Source organism: Hypomesus nipponensis, chromosome 28, assembly GCF_054491055.1.
Source record: "Hypomesus nipponensis isolate SF chromosome 28, ASM5449105v1, whole genome shotgun sequence".
NCBI lineage: Eukaryota > Metazoa > Chordata > Actinopteri > Osmeriformes > Osmeridae > Hypomesus > Hypomesus nipponensis.
The window spans coordinates 6,368,664-6,387,097 of NC_140388.1; the positions used below are offsets into that span (position 1 = coordinate 6,368,664).

At 41.2% G+C, this 18,434-nt stretch overlaps 1 protein-coding gene across 3 annotated transcripts in view; it reads left to right on the forward strand.

Annotated features, from left to right (window-relative positions):
- adamts3 (ADAM metallopeptidase with thrombospondin type 1 motif, 3) overlaps positions 1–18,423 on the forward strand; it is a 44,586-nt gene extending 26,163 nt beyond the window's left edge. For 2 of the 3 annotated variants that reach the window (XM_084695355.1, XM_084695354.1), the window contains exons 6-23: positions 821–904; positions 1,280–1,436; positions 2,822–2,927; positions 3,507–3,650; positions 4,548–4,680; positions 5,155–5,268; positions 5,358–5,503; positions 5,739–5,914; positions 6,590–6,723; positions 7,111–7,234; positions 10,329–10,412; positions 10,867–10,947; positions 13,104–13,267; positions 13,705–13,861; positions 13,974–14,106; positions 14,818–15,025; positions 15,648–15,765; positions 16,125–18,423. In XM_084695355.1, coding sequence (XP_084551481.1) covers positions 821–904; positions 1,280–1,436; positions 2,822–2,927; positions 3,507–3,650; positions 4,548–4,680; positions 5,155–5,268; positions 5,358–5,503; positions 5,739–5,914; positions 6,590–6,723; positions 7,111–7,234; positions 10,329–10,412; positions 10,867–10,947; positions 13,104–13,267; positions 13,705–13,861; positions 13,974–14,106; positions 14,818–15,025; positions 15,648–15,765; positions 16,125–16,636 — 2,775 coding nt within the window. In that variant the 3' untranslated portion in view covers positions 16,637–18,423. The remainder of the gene's footprint in view (positions 1–820; positions 905–1,279; positions 1,437–2,821; positions 2,928–3,506; positions 3,651–4,547; positions 4,681–5,154; positions 5,269–5,357; positions 5,504–5,738; positions 5,915–6,589; positions 6,724–7,110; positions 7,235–10,328; positions 10,413–10,866; positions 10,948–13,103; positions 13,268–13,704; positions 13,862–13,973; positions 14,107–14,817; positions 15,026–15,647; positions 15,766–16,124) is intronic. The other variant, XM_084695356.1, reaches the window with a different exon arrangement.
- Positions 18,424–18,434: the final 11 nt, after the last annotated feature.

Consider the following 18,434-nt stretch of genomic DNA (forward strand, 5'->3'; position numbering starts at 1 on the left):
CTCTAGAAAACAGGGTTTCACCAAGATATTTTGAAGATGCGATTGTGCCTTCAATCTCCCTAGCAGTGTATACAAAGTATGATATAGAACCAATATGTTTAACAGGAGAAGTGTTTCTCATATCATATTTATGCTTACTCTGGCAGACATAATATGAATGATATCTTTGATGAAACATTTTCAAATACAGTGTTGGGCTATGAATGGTTGAATAAGATGCCATTCAGCACCTTGAACTGCCTTTCTAACAACGTACTTAAAATGCACTTTCTAATTATCAATCTACGTGTTGGTATGGGAAACAGATGTAACTCCGTCCTTAGAAAAGTCACGATGCAACCTTACATGCATCGTCCAACCATCATAATCGGGAAACCGGACACAGATCATTAGGAGAACCAGATTTGCCACTGTAGTGCCCATTATATTGTGAATACAGTGCCTTGACTACACTCGGACGGGCATTATTCTTGCAGCTCTCTGCGACGGCAAACAAGTGGTACATCTAATCACGTGTAGTTCTTATCAAGCATCAACTGTGATTCCACTAAAAGACTAGAATACATACAAAAAAGAATTGATAGATACATAGATTATTTGATTGCATTGATAGTTACCAGGATGATAAACAAAATAAATATGTAACAATTATTTATATCTAGTAGAGCACCAGACTAGTGAAGATGTAGGCAGTAGAATTAATGTGTCTTAAAGTGTCTTATAAGAGTATGCTGAAAGACCCATAAGCTTTGGGGAAGGAGCCGTTGTATTCTTGTTTTTAATTGGCTGTTTCCTTTGTTATCTCTCTTGTCTCTCCCAGGTAAATGAGATCTACCATGACGACTCACTGGGTATCCATATTAATGTTGTCTTGGTGCGGATGATCATGCTGGGCTATGCCAAGGTGAGATGAAGGAAAGGTTTAATTCTTCACCCTGTTCCATGTACCAAATGTTACGTTGTCAATAATTCATTCAAAGGAGACTTTTGTCTCATTAGACCAGAGAATATGAATGGCAATGCATGTATTGTCTTACTTGATATATGATATAAAATACATATGGTAAATATTTTCATTGTGCACACATCAGATCTTGTTTACGAATGACATGGTCCTATATGACCAATACGCAGGGCTAACTGTAAATGTTATTCATTTAGTTTGTGTTTAGTACACCAATGCAATTCTGTAGAGGCGTCCGTTTGAGTCACCTTCGGGAGGCTGGCTTGTGCGTGTTTGTTGCTGATGTTGGTCTCCGACGTCGCTCTCCTCTGCCAGTCCATCAGCCTCATCGAGAGAGGCAATCCTTCGAGGAGTCTGGAGAACGTGTGTCGCTGGGCTTTCGTGCAGCAGAAAGCTGACCCGGACCACTCGGAGCACCACGACCATGCTATCTTCCTCACCAGGCAGGGGTTCGGCCCCACCGGCATGCAGGGTGAGGGAACCCACACGGAATGGATGACATTAACATTGAATGATGTGGGGGTTGGGGGCGGTGGGAGTAAAACAGCTGGACAGGTGAGGGTGATTGGCCACAGACATCTGCCACATTTATGTCAGGTGTCTTCTCAAATGAATACAGATGGATATGTGTTTGTGGAAGGGGACCAACTAAAACTACCGAGCCTAAATAGGTCACCATTTTTGAGTTTTGGGACAAAGCCTCTAAACGGCAATGAAAATATACGAAAAGTGTTTTTTTTTTTATCATTACTACGCTTTGTAGCTCATCACTGAACTGACTGAATGCACACTTATAGTTGAACAAACATTTGGTTAGTCAGAAATCTGAGCTGTAACTATGTTACAAAATATAGACAACAGCCCTTTATTGCTATTATAACAAACATTTGATCAAACTCACTCACTGAAACACACACTGATGTTAAAAAGCTTTTATTCCAAACATATTAAAATGTAAATATGCAACGTAAAACAACTTCACTGACGCGTATCACTATTTGATAACGTGTTCTTCCAATATCAGTGCGGAATACATCTTCACACAATTGACCATACTAGACTGTAAACGTAAGTGGGTACAGAGAGTGCACGATGATGATAATTAGAAAAACTCCTATCTGAACGTCAGCTCACTAAATCTTGTGTCAAACACCACTTCCGTGGTAGTTGTCTACCCTGCACACAATAATAATTTGGGTGTATTTGTGTACAGAACTGCACAATCCCACTGGATCCATCCCAGGATTTAGCGACACCGTTAGATCCCATATGTTGCCGATCTAGTGTCCTCCCCATAAAGCCTTTCAACATGTAAAACATTTGAATACATATTCAAAAGTAGCAAGAAAATCAACTGGCTCGTTAAAATCTTTCACATTTCTAGAATCACTCTAATGGGTTGTCATGGTGTGAATAATGTAGGTAATCTCTGCTGTAGACCTGTGGGGAGGCTGTGGAGAGGCTGTGAGGGGGACGTGAGCACCCAGGCCCACAGGCCTCTCTTGAACAGAGCAGCTGGCAGCGTCAATTATTTGTCTCCTGCCATCTTAGTTTCTTTCGCCGTCTCGCCCCTTCCTAGTATACATCCCGTTCTTTCCTTCATTTCATCATCTCTCCTCCTCCCTCCACCTCTTCCTCGTCGTGGCCTCTCTGGAGCTTATATGCCTGAATCCTGCGTATTGCTGTGCTGACTACAATAGCCACGGAACTTCAGAAGAACACATTCCGACTCCAGAGGTGTTCCAACAGACACACCAGGGCGACACCACCATATCTGAACCCGAACCTATACAGTCCTTGAACCCGAACCGTTTCTCGGTTTGACCGTCCCTCCTCCCTCTCTTCCTGTCGTTGCAGGGTACGCCCCTGTAACAGGCATGTGCCACCCCGTGCGGAGCTGCACCCTGAACCACGAAGACGGCTTCTCCTCCGCCTTTGTGGTGGCCCATGAGACTGGGCACGTGTAGGTTCTCCAATGAGAGTCTGTGTGCTGTCTTTCCTCTGTGAGCGGGAATGCGTTACGGTTGTGTGACTTGTACTTGTGTGGACGCGGGCATGTGCGTTTGAGTTCATTTGCGAGTGTCTGTATGAATGAAAAATCCTTACTTGTAGGGATTTGTGTCTCCTAAGTGAGATGACGTTTTTCAGAATAATACAGGGCACAATGTTTTCACCAGTGTGAATGCCTTCAGACTCCATTGCCATAAATGACCTTTCTGCATAATAGCCTTAGGCAATGGACTGGTGAGACTAGCTTCTTTCAATGCTATTGTTTATTTACCAACCAACACATTTACCAAACCCGTATCCAGGGTGACACTAATTTGAGGAAGCGAATGATTACTTTTCCGTTCATGGTGAGAGGATGTGAATGGATGCAAATGAGTGTCCATATGTACTAATGTACATGTGTTTTGTGTGTGGATTTGCCTGCGGGGTGAGGAAATGCACTCACCCAGTTTGTTCCATTTGAGTGAATACAACCCACACTAAATGTAAATCCCCATGATTTAGCCGCTCTTGTGTGCTGTGCTGGTGGCAGGCTGGGGATGGAACATGACGGACAGGGGAACCGCTGTGGAGACGAGACAGCCATGGGCAGTGTCATGGCTCCCCTGGTCCAGGCTGCCTTCCATCGCTACCATTGGTCAATGTGCAGTGGTCAGGAACTTAAGAGATACATCCAGTAAGTGTAAAATAAAAAAAATATTTAACCAGGCCGAATCATTGAGAACAAATTATTTTATTTTCAGTGATGGCCTGGCAAATACTTTCTGATGTTATGCATTACTTATGTCACTCACAGAAGATTTCAAAAGAGAAGGCGTCCTTAAAAATGTGTATTTTAAATGCAGCCCGAATTCAAAATTAGTCCAATAAATTATGCATCCACACGATACCAGACAATACCCCAAAATAGCAAACCATGATCATATCTTTCCTTTGCTACCAGAGTGTAAACTAACAGTTGGTCATGACAGTTTATGTGATGAAGACTACTTGATTACAAGCCATCATTTAGAAATATTAGTGCAGCAATAAAACATGAAATATATTGAATGTTCCACACGAGTAATTGGTTGTTTCTGTATTGAATAGTTGATTATCATAATAATCGATAGGCCCAGCTTTAGCCATGCTTGTGCACTGTAATAATATCATTGACTGCAGGCTTTGGTTTTAATTTACAAATATTGGATTTTCCAGTGGCACCAAGCATGTATGATTGATAAGTGGCGTGTGCTCATTAACTCTGCGAGTATATCCAGAGTTGATGGTATTCAATTGTATGGATTGAAATGATTTTTAAGGTTCCCTCTCCCGTGTAGACCTAATGAACCCTGGGTCTGCGACAAACCTCCAGCCTTCGAATGAGAACAAGTAGATGTTTATCTGGATCTGTACGAGACAAATTTACCATCTTGACAATAATCATCCATCTTCGCTGCATCGTTTCCGTGTTTGCAATGTTAGACACTATTGCCGTCAATGTTCAATATAGTCAATAGTCAATATTTCGCTCTACAAATCTAGTGAATGCTGTCCGTTGTTTTAGCCTTCAGTGATTGTCTGTGTCTTACAGTTCCTATGACTGTCTCCTCGATGACCCCTTTAAACACGACTGGCCCCAATTACCTGAACTTCCCGGCATCAACTACTCCATGGATGAGCAGTGTCGATTTGACTTTGGAGTGGGATACAAAATCTGCACCTCAGTGAGTGGAACTGCAGGAACTAACTCTAATATCAGTGGACAACTGGACCTTTCTTTTTGAATGTTGCTCTATTTTGACACGTCTCACAATGATGTGACATTTTCCTCTTGACGGTATATTGCTTAAGTCAACGCTTACGCAAATTTGACCAAAATGTGTAGCACTGCATGTCATTGCGCTCTTGTTCTACTGTATGAGGTTTTTTACATTTAGCTGTTGTTGTAACAATTACCCTATTACGGTGGTCAGACAATTCTCTTCAGTAACATGCTCCCCAGTCCTGTTCAATATTATATATATATATATATATATATACACACAGTATATATATATATATCAAAATAAAGTTATGCATAGAGATTGGCTCTTCACTTTTGACAGAAGTGCTTAGCTGTGAAAGCTCCCTGGTTGTTTACATTCCAGGTTGAAAATGGCTGCCAAGCGATGAAATGTTTTCACTCTGCCCTCTCCTAGTTTCGCACATTCGACCCATGTAAGCAGCTGTGGTGTAGTCACCCGGACAACCCGTACTTCTGCAAGACCAAGAAAGGCCCCCCCCTCGATGGGACAGAATGTGCACCCGGCAAAGTGAGTCCAGTCCGTTTCTTCCGTTACAGACGGTGGTCTCCCTTTGTTTTGGTGACTGAGTCTCTCCTCCATCCCTCAAACTCGCCCAGTGGTGCTACAAAGGTCACTGCATGTGGAAGAACGCCAACCAGGTGAAGCAAGATGGCGCCTGGGGTTCCTGGAGCAAGTATGGCTCCTGTTCTCGTTCCTGTGGTACCGGAGTCCGCTTCCGAACGCGCCAATGTAACACCCCGTCGTAAGTGTGACTAATACACAGATTTGCACATCTTTTATAGTTAGCATGCATTACTTTGAAGGTCAGATATTCTGTGGGCAGACTGTGGTGCTGTACATTTTCATGGGCAAACCACTGCAGTAGTTAGTTTAATCTAGAGCAAATGCGGTTGGTTCACATGATTCACAGTGAACACACAAACACCTCGATCATGTACTTCATCTGATTCGACATTGGTCTTTTACCAAAAAAACAGCCCTTCAAACGGAGGCCAGGATTGTCCGGGCGTGAACTTTGAGTACCAGCTCTGCAACACTAACGACTGCCTCAAGCACTTTGAGGACTTCAGGGCCCAACAGTGCCAGCTCCGCAACTCCCACTTTGAGTACCAGAACAGCAAACACCACTGGCTGCCCTACGAGCATCCAGACTGTAAGTGTGAGATGGTACCCAGGGTTCTCGTTTTCCTCTGCAGCCCTGGCTTCTCCGACCTCTGATTATGGCTGCTGGGGGTGGGAGGGCGGGTGTGGGGTGGGGGTGGGGGTGGGGGGCTGCTTGAAGGCAGTTTGTCACAGGGAGTACAGCCTAATCAAAAGAAACACTAGATGTGCTGTTGAAAGCACTAACCGCAATGCACAGGATCTACATTGCCCTTACGTTGTGCTCTACACTCTTGATCTGGTTGTGTGTGTGTGTGTGTGTGTGGGGGGGGGGGGGGGGGGGGGGGGGTTGAGATGCAGACGGTGTGTTAATGTGACAATGTTTGCTCCTAATCTCTGTTGAGTGTACTAAGAAAGATCTCCAAGATGAATTCTTGGCCCTTTGAGATGGGACACTACTCTGAAAACACCCACATTGGCTTGCAATATACTTTCATGATTAAATTCCTCACGGAGATGAGTATGCTGGCTTAATGCAGGATCATTAGGAAACAGCCAAGAAGCACAAAACCCCCCCCAAAAAAGAACTTATATTGGGCACCTTTCCCTTAGGTCAATTCAGTTTCTGACGGCAAGTGATATAAGGGCCTTTAAAGTAAAAGTTTTATTGTAATGTTTTGTGTTCAAAGGTATCTATTTTCATGGTGTTCTATTGTACTTATTCTAGCTAATAGGAGATGTCATCTGTACTGCCAGTCCAAGGAAACAGGTGACGTGGCCTACATGAAGCTGCTGGTGCATGATGGGACACGGTGTTCCTATAAAGACCCTTACAGCATCTGTGTGCGTGGAGAATGTGTGGTAAGCCGAATGTGTGTTTTCAAAAAGGGAATTCTTTTCCAGACTGAAAAACATTCACCTCCTGAGTCTGTCATGTGTGTTGATCTTGTTTATAGTAAGTTAGAAAACAGTACAATTATTGATATGAAGTTTGTTTTTATGAACCACAAAATATTTTTGCCTCAGAGCCTCTCTGATGACAAATTGTTGCAGCCAGTCGTCTTTTGCCAATAGCAAATGAAGCATTGTCCAAACTGTAAATTGTCGGTTGGCAGCTGATCAACAATCAGCTGGCCAAGACTTGCCAGGAAATATCCTCGTCAGATAACAGTTCCCATGCCTTCATCCGATTATTTTCATCCAAACAGCTAAAGACGAAACGCGGGTGTATGTAATTGTTCTCCTCAGAAAGTCGGATGTGACAAAGAAATTGGGTCCAACAAAGTGGAGGATAAATGTGGCGTTTGCGGAGGCGACAACTCCCACTGCCGCACGGTCAAAGGAACGTTCACTCGAACCCCCAAAAAAGCTGGTAGGTGACATGTTACATCTAAACGAATCGCGATCCCCAATGCTTGTGATTTTCTTTTATGCACCTGTCCTCTCACTTTGTTTCTCAATGTATATGTTTTTGCAATATGTTGAGGAATGCCTAAATACAATCCAAGAATGCAGGCTGTCAAAATATATTTAGGGTTGTTGTTTTGAAGTGGGACATTTATATATGTGTGCGGTACTAATATGTGTATAAACAGTATATGTTTATGTGTACTGTACAGGTATTTATGGTTTGCATTCTTATTTGTTCCCAATTATAATACCAGTGCTGACTTGCCCAGGGACTGCAGAGAAAAATGACCTCTTCAGTTTACCCTGGCATATTTATCAAAATGTTTACTTGACTATGTTTTTATCCAAATCATTGTGCATTATCTAAATGAAAAAAAAGCTGAACAAACTATATGCCTGACCTGCCTAAACTATGTGCACAGTGGAGCAACTGCTGCCCCTTAAATCCTGACATTTCATTCCAGGTCTCAAGGTCATACTAACTTACTCACACAAATTCTCCTCGCCTGATAAATGCACGTACCATGTAGGCTGAGGCCTTACCGCAGTGGCCTGGGTTCGAATGTGGGCCCTTTGCTGAGTGTCTTCCTCTTCCTTTCTCTCTGTCTCCCTGCCTATCCTGTTACACTTCACTTACAAACTATCTTTAAAAAAAATATTTTGAAACCCTCACTTCACAGACCACATGGAGCACAGTTTTCCAAACCTGCCAGGGCCTCCATCACTGAACCTGCTGTCTTCCGAGAGAAAATATACTTTCTGTTTTCTTTAGTTATCTCAACATCTTCACCCCTTGTGGATGTTTGTTTATTATTATTTTGTGTTAAAAGTATTTACGGGGTGGTACCCACTACGTCGTAAATATCCAGAACATCCACAGAGAATTCACAGTTGGCTCCTGACTTTCCTTCTGAATCTGATCAGGTCAGGACTGTTATGTCAGAACATTTGGATCGATAGGGTCATGCTACCCTGAACATGACATGCATGAATAGCCCTAGAAGGCATGGAACTACATACATAGCATTGATCAACTGCAGAATGTTAGGGTTAGTAGGGGGTTTTGTCAGAAAGGCAGACTTTTTGAGGCACCCGAAGTAGCCAACGACCGCCTAGTTTCCTGCCTAAACTCAGCTCTTCATTTACAACAGACAGTATTGCTGTTACAACATGAATATGAGCGATGACAATTATACAATACTATTTTCATCTTAAGAATGTAATAGTGACTTGAATGTAACAGGATAGCCAACCATCCTCAAATGGGATTCGCAAGATGAAGTAGTCTAATTGATATTCTTTAGTTATCAACCTGTGCGCTTCATTTAACAAGAGAAGAGACTTGAATATGTATCGATGAGTTTTAACTAGCCTATCAGCACTGTAGTGTTATGGGTAATTTTTTGAACATCTTAAAACATATATATATATATTCATTGGCATCATAGATGTGGCATTCTGTTGTCCAAGCTGTTCCTTTTATTACGTGACTTACGACAGGGTTGTTGATATCGAGCATTTGAGGGGAAAAAGCCTACATATGTTAACTTGTAAACCTTCCAAGACTCAAGGAGATGAATTCTCATTACTGCCACCCACATGGCACACACGTACTGCAGGAGTGGAGTGATGACAAGAGACGCCAACAGATTTGTTTGTAGGACTGTTGCTATTATTATACTTTGTTGACAAATGCCAAGCCAAGGTAGCTAATGAGGAAGACAAAGTCATGCGGGTGATTTCTTTTTTGGTGCAAATGTCTAATGTCAACTCTTAACATGAATTTCCTATGTGGATCATAACGCATAATAATATTAAGGTGATAGACTGACAGAATGTGATGGTTAAATGACTTTGAAAAGGTTCAGTGAGGTCTTCATAAATCCATTCATAATGCGTACATTCAAATAATCTTTGAGCAAGATTGATGTAATAACCACACAGTGAATACATTTGATTTATAATACAATATGATGTACATGTATAGGGTTACATAGACCACAGTATGCAATTCCCTGTTAAATACTCCAGGATTTGTAAATGTACAATATGTAAGCATCATAAAGGATTTATCAAGATTGAATTTAGCCTAACCAAAACCACATTGAAATAACATCTAATCTCTAACTGTCTTGTGTAACACTAATCACTCACATTTTTTAACAGGAAAACAGTTAAGCAAGAGATGCCAAAAAGAAACCCCTTTGTTGGAAAACACAATCTGCAAGTATCCAGTGTTGCCTGATCTAACTGTTCTTCCTTCCTCTTTGTACTGTTTTTCCTTTGACTAACTGCTCATACAGCTACTGCAAGTCATTTAGCAAGGTTAAAACAGGGAGGTGAGCAAATACCGTATCACAATAATTTTCTTTTGTGGCTCATATACATTATGTTAGCATTAGACCATGATTAAGTACAGCTAAAGTATTCAAGGTTCAATGGATTACTCAATTCAGTTAGTGTCATTGTACGGGGTATACTAAATCAAGTATATTATTCTACGTATATGACACATACATTATAATATTATAACAGTATTTGACTCAGGTATGACTGTCTGCTGCCATGGTAATAGCAGTATTCCTCCTCCAAATGTGCTAGCATTTTTGTGGAAGACATTTAGGTTGAATTGGTAGTATGATTTCCTTGGGGACATTTCAGAGATAACACACACAAAACAACATCTGGGAACATTTCCCTCTAACCAGAATGAAATCAGCATAAATATATTTTGATCACACCCAATGAAACACAAAGATTAGGAGTGTTAAATCATGAACCAACACTAATTCTGGTCCTGCAAGAAAAAATGCAAGTTTGCACAATAAATTAAAATGTGTTTTCTAGGAATCAGAAGTGTCACTCCTGCCAAGGCGAAAAGATATTCACACGAGAGTCATGCAAATTCTGCTATGACTGTTTGCTTACTTTTTCTAATGGCAAAACCTTTTCTTCTGCTACACTAATCAAAACACTTCAAATCCGGTAGCCAATAAAAAACAATGAAGAACCAGAAAACACCTCAAAGACAACTAACCAATTTATTTGATTTCAAGGGAAGACGAGAGGAGCGTTCTCCCTACCTAAAGGAGCGCGAAATGTGTGCCTCAATGAAACCGAGGATTCTAGAAATGTGTTTGGTAAGTCTTGGAAGGTTTGCAGAGCGGTGGACATTATTTGAATAGAAAATGAAGACGGCTTTGTAGCTCTTGCTGTGCTTTGCGGAAATATGGCTCAAAGTCCTTTCATTTATTTCTCCCATTACAGTTAATGGCACCAGTGTATGTCTGAATTTACCATCGACAATGACAATTAGATTAGTACTTTTACTTCACTGTAATGAACGGAAATGAATGAAGAGCTTTTTTGCCATGCTTCGGCCTGTTGTACTGTATTGTACTTCATAGACTTCTCTGGCCATTGATTGATGCCATCGAAGTTACGATTTTTTCCAAAACGTAAAAATCACCAGATCACAGTGATGTCCACCTCTGCAAACTTATGAACAATTATTTTGGTTCCTGCTAACTAACCTGCTTCTTTTATCTTTCCCAAACTATTTTGCTTTTTCTGCTGATACCCATACGTGCAAAGGTTACCTTAAGATGTTTCTCATTCCACCTGGGGCTAGACATATGATCATCCAAGAACACGAGGCTTCCCCTCATATTCTTGGTAAGTGTGAGTCCTTCTGTTGAATGTTTGATGGCAAATTAAGATGAACTCGAATGGGCATCAATTAACTGTAATGAATATAAAATATTGCTTACTGAAGTATGCATACCACTCATACAGAATGTCCTGCAGAGTTGTTTGTTTTGTGACAGCATCTTGCTGTCTCTTACACAACGGGACTCTGTTAAAAAGCAACAACACAGTGCCTTTCCAAAATAGATAATGGACTTTTCTTTTAGCTGCTCAGTGTTGCAGCAATATTAACCTCTTTTTTTATTCCTTTTTTAATCTAAATATCTGGCTGAAAGGCTTTACATGTGACCCTGTGAGTCTGGTAAAGTGGAGTTCAGAAACTTGGGCAGCAAACATTGAGAAGTGTAGTATTTACACGTACATTTAGCCTACTGAACATCTTTGAGCTGGATGCCTGATGTATTTGTGTTGTCATATCTATATGACATATCTATTCTGTCTACAGAATTCTTGATAGTACTATCATACAGCAAGTTGATGCCGCCATGTTTCCATGGTTTTAGCCTCAGCAAGTGGGCATGTTTAATACGCCCAGTTTCCCCCCTCTTGTTGCTGTGATACTTGTGAGGATTCTTTCAAGCATTTCAAGGAACAAAACTTTCAGTCAGCCTAAAATGTACATTGCACACACATTGACTTAAAGTCAAATCAGTAGGAAAGCTGATAACATCAAAATGAAATATTGTACGGCTACAATAGAAAAGGAAATGTTAATTTTGATCTCCAATTTCACAAAAAGTCTCTACAATATGGACATTTGTAGCAAAATGCATTTGAAAAGCAGTCATGGCTAAATATAATTGTGTGCCTCATTGCCCTGGTGCAAACTCCATAAATGTCAAAGGGACAATAATATATAATTTGAAAAGGCTTGAATTTCAGCAACCTGAATTTGATTTTACATTGAAATATATTCAGATGAGAATTCAGTGCTGTTTAGATTTCAATATCAAGTATTCGATGCCTTTTAAAATTCAAAACATTATGGCACTGATTTGCTTCCATACAATAATTCACTCTCAAATAATCTCTTTATTTAGCTGACGATGTATCCAAAGCAACATACGGGGGGGATTTTTGAACCTGTGATCAGATGCAGTCAGATGCTCTGCCACTGAGCTTTACCCATCCCCAGACTCAAAGACAAGTTTGTTTCATCCCAACTGTGCACTAGCTCAGTCCTCATGGAACCATTTAGATTTCTTGATTGAAATAACTTGGTATTGTTTTCTCAGGAAAACCAGAACTTTGCACTGTAACAAACCCTCCTTACCCAGCCTGTAGAGACAGCTCTTCTTCCCTGCTCAAATAGAAAGTGCATTCATGCATAGCACATTGAAGCGTATTCATTATGTTGTCACCTATCATAAGGTGACAGTTATTGATGGATAAAGATTAAGATATGTCTGACACAGTTGCTCATTTGCTCTGGTAGTCTTGTCATGTCCAACTGTGTCCCCATACTAAGTCATTGGTCAGGATGTCATGCATGTCAACAGAAATCTTACCTACTGTAGATGTTAGTATAAAATAAGACATTTAATAAACAGACCAATGAATCATATTGATGGACATGAATATGTATAGAGTAGATATAAAATATCTACACATCTTTCCCAAAAAATCTACTCTACAGCCTGAATTAATCAATTACTTTTCACAGCTGTGAAATGTTGTGGCGTATTATGTGTAGCTAATTGGATTTTCTGTTTATTAACTTGGAATCCAGGCTGTAAAGTTGAATACATAATATTATTCCTATTATTTCAAATCATATACATACACTGTGTATGTATGTATGTTTGTATAGACGGTATATATACATTATATATACTGTAAATATTAAATACAGTATATATGCATACAAATATATTTGTATACAATATATACAAAACTAACTATAAATCTTTAGAATACAGTAGTTCCCAATTTAGGTGGTGAGGTTTCTGCATTGTGAAAATGTTGAATTATAATTCAGATGAACAATAATGATAGAATGATACAAATATGACTCTTCTTGTTGTATATTTCTGTTTTGATCCAGCTATATATCAAACACCTTTTTTAAGGGCATGGTAAACAAAATAGAGTGTCATTAGCTCCTAACAAATGATTGATTGCAGCCATCAAGAACCAAGCAACAGGGCATTACATTCTGAATGGTAAGGGAGAGGAAGCCAAGTCTAAGAGCTTCATCGACCTGGGCGTGGAATGGGACTACATCATTGAGGATGACGTGGAGACTTTGCATACGGATGGACCATTACACGACGCAGTGGTTGTTCTGGTAACTGTCTTTCATCCTTTCCCTAGTTAATGTTGATACACTAAATCTCATTAAAACCGTACATGACAAGATTAACCCAACACCTACCATCCATACAAGTACAGTTTACAAAGTAGAAGCTCTGATCTTGGAAATATTATACATGATAAATGATTTATTGTAGTATGCAATGAGAACTGTGTGAGACATAGTTTATAGCATAGGTCATCAAAATTATGAAGCTGATGCTTCTTGACAGATGCTCTCAATAACATGCATTTGTTTTCCTCTGAAAATTACACACCTGCTCAATATAGACACCTGCTCAGTTAACACTTCAAATCACAGATGGAAGCATTGAGTTTTTGAACCATGAACTCTTGATTCCTAAAAAAATCCTGATGACATATTCTACTATTTTAACACATATGACAATTACTCCTTTTTATATTTTACAGATAATACCTAAGGACAATGAGACCAGGTCCACGCTCATGTATAAATACATAATTCATGAAGACTCTGTGCCAATCAATAACAACAATGTCATCCAGGACGACACCTTTGAGTGGGCTTTGAAGAGTTGGTCTCAGTGCTCCAGACCATGTGCTGGAGGTAAAAAATAAAAATAAAATATTAAGCTATATGAAGTTTAGCGATATCTCAATGTTGGGAATCATGTGATAACCAAACTCAAGCATAGTAAACGCTTCCTGTTTTGGTGCAGGTTATCAGTACACTAAATATGGATGCAGAAAGAAGGGAGACAGCAAGATGGTCCACCGAGGCTATTGTGATGTCAGTAAGAAGCCCAAACCCATCCGCCGAATGTGTAACCTCCAGGACTGCACCAAGCCACAGTGAGTACAAGGCATTTTACCTGTCTGCCATTAGACAGCATCATATGAAACTCCTCCATGACACCATGTCAACCTGATAGGCTTGACTTGGGAGTGGAATCACTCCAAAGCACCATACTTAAAGTAGCTTCAGAGAACCAGGCTTCTGAAAGCAGAGAAGGATCAGAAGGGAATACGTTTCCCATTCATGAATGACATGATCTGAACTAACATGAGGAACTTTGACAGAAAATCCAAGGTCTTAGCCTCGTCCCTGCTGGCTGAGTGAGTGAGGATGGGAACGAGGGCTGGTTTGTAACAAAGACGCTCCAAAAGCCAAGAGACATCAAAAGGGATACATCAAACGTTTTTTTGAGGCTGAGCTACTAAGGAAGCATGTAAGCGGACCAACTTCTGCTGGAATAGGTTCAAAGGTTCTTGAAAAAGAACCAACCATCCATCTCTCCCACACCCTGCTACTCTCACTCTTTCTTGAACTCAGATGTTAAGCAAAGCCACCCTGAACATATCAAATATTGGTTGCTTTGCTACAACTGCTATGCTATAAGTGTTGCAATCAAGATATTGTGAGGCAATGTCACATTTAATCTCTGGGTCCCTTTTTGACTTTTTTTTGGGGGGGGGAACTGTTGACCATGTCCATCTATACCGTACCTCCCAGCTTGTTGTCGTTGAATTTCAGTGATCCTATTCGTGTTTGTATGGTTCTAGGTGGATCTCGGAAGAGTGGGAGTATTGCACGAAGACCTGCGGCAGCCTTGGTTTCCAGATCCGAACAGTTCGCTGTGTGCAGTTCCTCCACGAGGGGACCAACCGGTCGGTTCACAGCAAGTACTGCAGCGGAGAGAAGCCTGAGAGTCGAAGGCCGTGTAACAGGACGCCTTGCCCAGCCCACTGGAGGACTGCAGACTGGTCAGAGGTATACATCCATGTTTCTTATATACTATTATTATAATTAGACCCATACGCTGTTCTTATTGGTCCAGAGAAGTTCTCAGAAGTCCGCCAAAAACGTTTGCGGACTTTCTGAAAGTTTGCAGAGGTCTGCAAAGGTTTTTTTTTTACGGACTTTGCGACAAGCGGTCGCCTTGGAGATGTAGCGATTGACCTTGACAACATAGCGTCTGCTCCAGATTCATCGGTTTGATTTGGGATTTTCCCACGTATTGTTGTAGTATATAAGAAAACCAAATGTGGACTTTTCGACAAGTCTGCAAACGCTTTGTTGCTTCGATTTGTTAAAACGTTAATCTCTGCTTACAAAGACGTTTGCAGACCTGTTGAAAAGTCCATATTTGCAGTATGTTACAATGTCGCTTGTTGACGCTCTAAATACTCAAAGTTGTTGTCCACCTGGAATGATCCGGCAGCACCTCTGTTGGTTCCCATGGCCAACACAGATGCTGGCTTAGGAACAAGAGCACGTGACACTTTTCATGTCGTCGTCTGGACAAGCCTTGGTTTCTTGTCCTAAATGTTGCTGTTGACGACTGTTCCATAGTTTGGACTAAAGCCAGTGTCTTCGTTTGAATCTTTTGCAGTGCTCAGTGACGTGTGGTGAGGGGGTGGAGAAGCGTAGCGTTACGTGCCGGATTGGAGATCAATGCAACGGAGAGAGGCCAGAGTCCCTAAGAGCCTGCAGATCTGGACCTTGCCGTGGTAAGGCACAGGAAAAGACCAAAACGATCTCAGACACGGTTGCGAAAGTGTCTTCACCTGATAGACTGGCTGTCTCAATGTGTTTTCATGCAAGTCAGATACCTTTGAGTCAGGAAATATACTATATATATATATATATATATATATAGTATACTTATATACTATATATAAATATACTACAATACTTACTTAGAACTATCCTTTATGAACATTTATTTACCACCATACGGTTTCTGCAGAATCCTGTATACATGTAAACAGCTACCTAGATAGGTACAGTAAATGCAACTTCATTTGTGACTTTAGTCCAGTCATAAAAATTCTAAATGATAATAGACACTTTAATCCTTGATTTGCAGATGAACCATGTAATGGCGATAAATCCATATTTTGCCAAATGGACGTGTTGGCTCGATACTGCTCCATCCCTGGCTACAACAAACTGTGTTGTGACTCCTGCAGCAAGCGCACCGGCACTCTCACGCCACTCCTCATCGAAGCAACAGAGATGGACGAACACGTTCGCTTCGGGTCCGCCTCCAAGCTCCTCGAGATATTAACTGCCTCGGCCGACTCCAACAGCAGCCAGGCCGCTCCTCTCCGTTCCCGCCAAGGCCCGAAAGAACCTCCCAAACCGGGTAGTGCCGCGAAACACATCCCGACGGTCCCCCCCAAAAAAGGCCCCCTGCAGCCGCACGTCTCCCAGAAGTGGGTCCCACCGCACAGCAAGCCGGTTGGCAGGAAGGCGCCTGCCATGGCGTCCTCCCACAGCCTCCTGGCTGACCAACGAGCGGACGCCGCCGAGGTTGAAAGGATGGAGCGCGGCAGAGAGAGCAGGTGGCCCGCGGCGTTCTCCGAGGTGGTGAGATGAAGCTGAAGCCCCTCCCCTTCTCTGATATTCAGACATCCAGCTTCATACAGGGGTTTCACCTCACCACACCAACACAAATACCAGAAAAACGGAGCGTTTGTGACAGACAGAGAAAAAAAAGTGCTGGTTCACTTTCCTTTAAAAAACAAACAAAAAAACTAAAACATCCATAATCTTCTCCCCCAACACTTGTCTGGAACTTTACTTTTGGTAAGGCTGTTTGAAGTAAAATGCTCCAAAGATCTTAATAAATGCATATGGACTGAAGCCAAGAGACATTAACAGCAGTACTCCAAATTCTAGTTATATAGAATTTATGCATCTAGTCTAGATGTATAGAATTTAAAGATCCAGTGAATTTGTATGGTTACTGGGACCCTTTATTCCATTACAAATATAGATCTTACAATTATATTTTCATGTCGAACATTCATGTAGAAACTGTGTATGTACTGTATAATTTCAGCATTAGCAGATGTCTGTCAGTGTAAAAAAACGAGTCCAAATTTTAAATATTAATCTGCCCGACTTGTATAATGAAAATAACTTGTATTTGTGCTGTTTAACATGATGGCATTTCATACTTTTTAACTTTTTAACGGCTTTCAGTTCTAGTCTTGTTTTGGTTGGGCGTTACTTGCAAAATAAGGCCCTATTCAGATGTAAACAAAAAGCTTAAACATTTCAGGACCTTAATATAGTACTTGTAGACGCACCTCTGACAGTGATCACAGCTTTGAGTTTTCTCGGGTATTACTCGACCAGCTTTGCACACCTGGATTTAGAACGTTTCTCCGAGAACGTTAGAACGTTTCTCCTATTCTTCCTTGCTCAATCTATTCAGAGGAGGTGGGAAATACTAATGAACTGTGACCTTAAGATATTTCCACAGATTTCTGGGCTCGACTAGGCCACTCAAGGATATGAACAGGCTTGTACCGACACTTGTCCCTTTCGAGAATGTTGTGTGTCCTCCGGAGGTGGCTCTCGTGTAGAAATTCTATTTCTCGCTTTGTTTATCATTTGCTCAGTGCTGACCAGGATCCCAGTCCCTGCTGAAGTGTTCATGTAGCGTGATGTTGTCACCAACATGCTTGACCACAGGGATGGCATTAGCCAGCGGTATCTGGTTTTCTCCAGATGTAGCGCTTTGTGTTTAGGCCACTGAGTAACATATTTTGTCTCATCAGACCAGATCATCTTTTTCCTAATGCTGGGGAGACACTATACGATTTTTTAAATCTTATAAGATTTTTAAACTGTGAGAGACCACAAACATGAGGACAACAAATTCTAGATTTAGCCATTTTGCTCCTACAGTGTGTGGTCACTCTTAACACACCTCACACCAAGGGAACATCTGATCAAATCTGCGGAACCATCAAGATAATCGGGACATATGTTACCGAAGATTGTCGGAAGGGCCAAAATCGGCCCGATTATCCTGTGGTGTGTCCCCAGCATTATGCTCTCAGATTCTTTTAAGTATGGTTTGGTGAATTCCGTGAGGTCTGTCAGATGCCTTTTATTCAGTGTATTCTTCAGCCACAGTGGCTTTGGTCCAACCAACTCTCCCATAACAGTTTGTCATCTCTGCAGAAGAACTTTGAACCTTGGGAACCTTAAATACTGGGATTCTTGATATCCTCCTGTCTATTTTCTATAACCTTCTTCCTTATGTGCCTTTTAAAATTATCTCAATCCTCTTACTTCTGCCATGTGAACTCCAATAATGTTCTAGAGACATCTCAAGGATGCTCACAGGAAGCAATATATATCTAAGCTCAGTTTGGAGTGT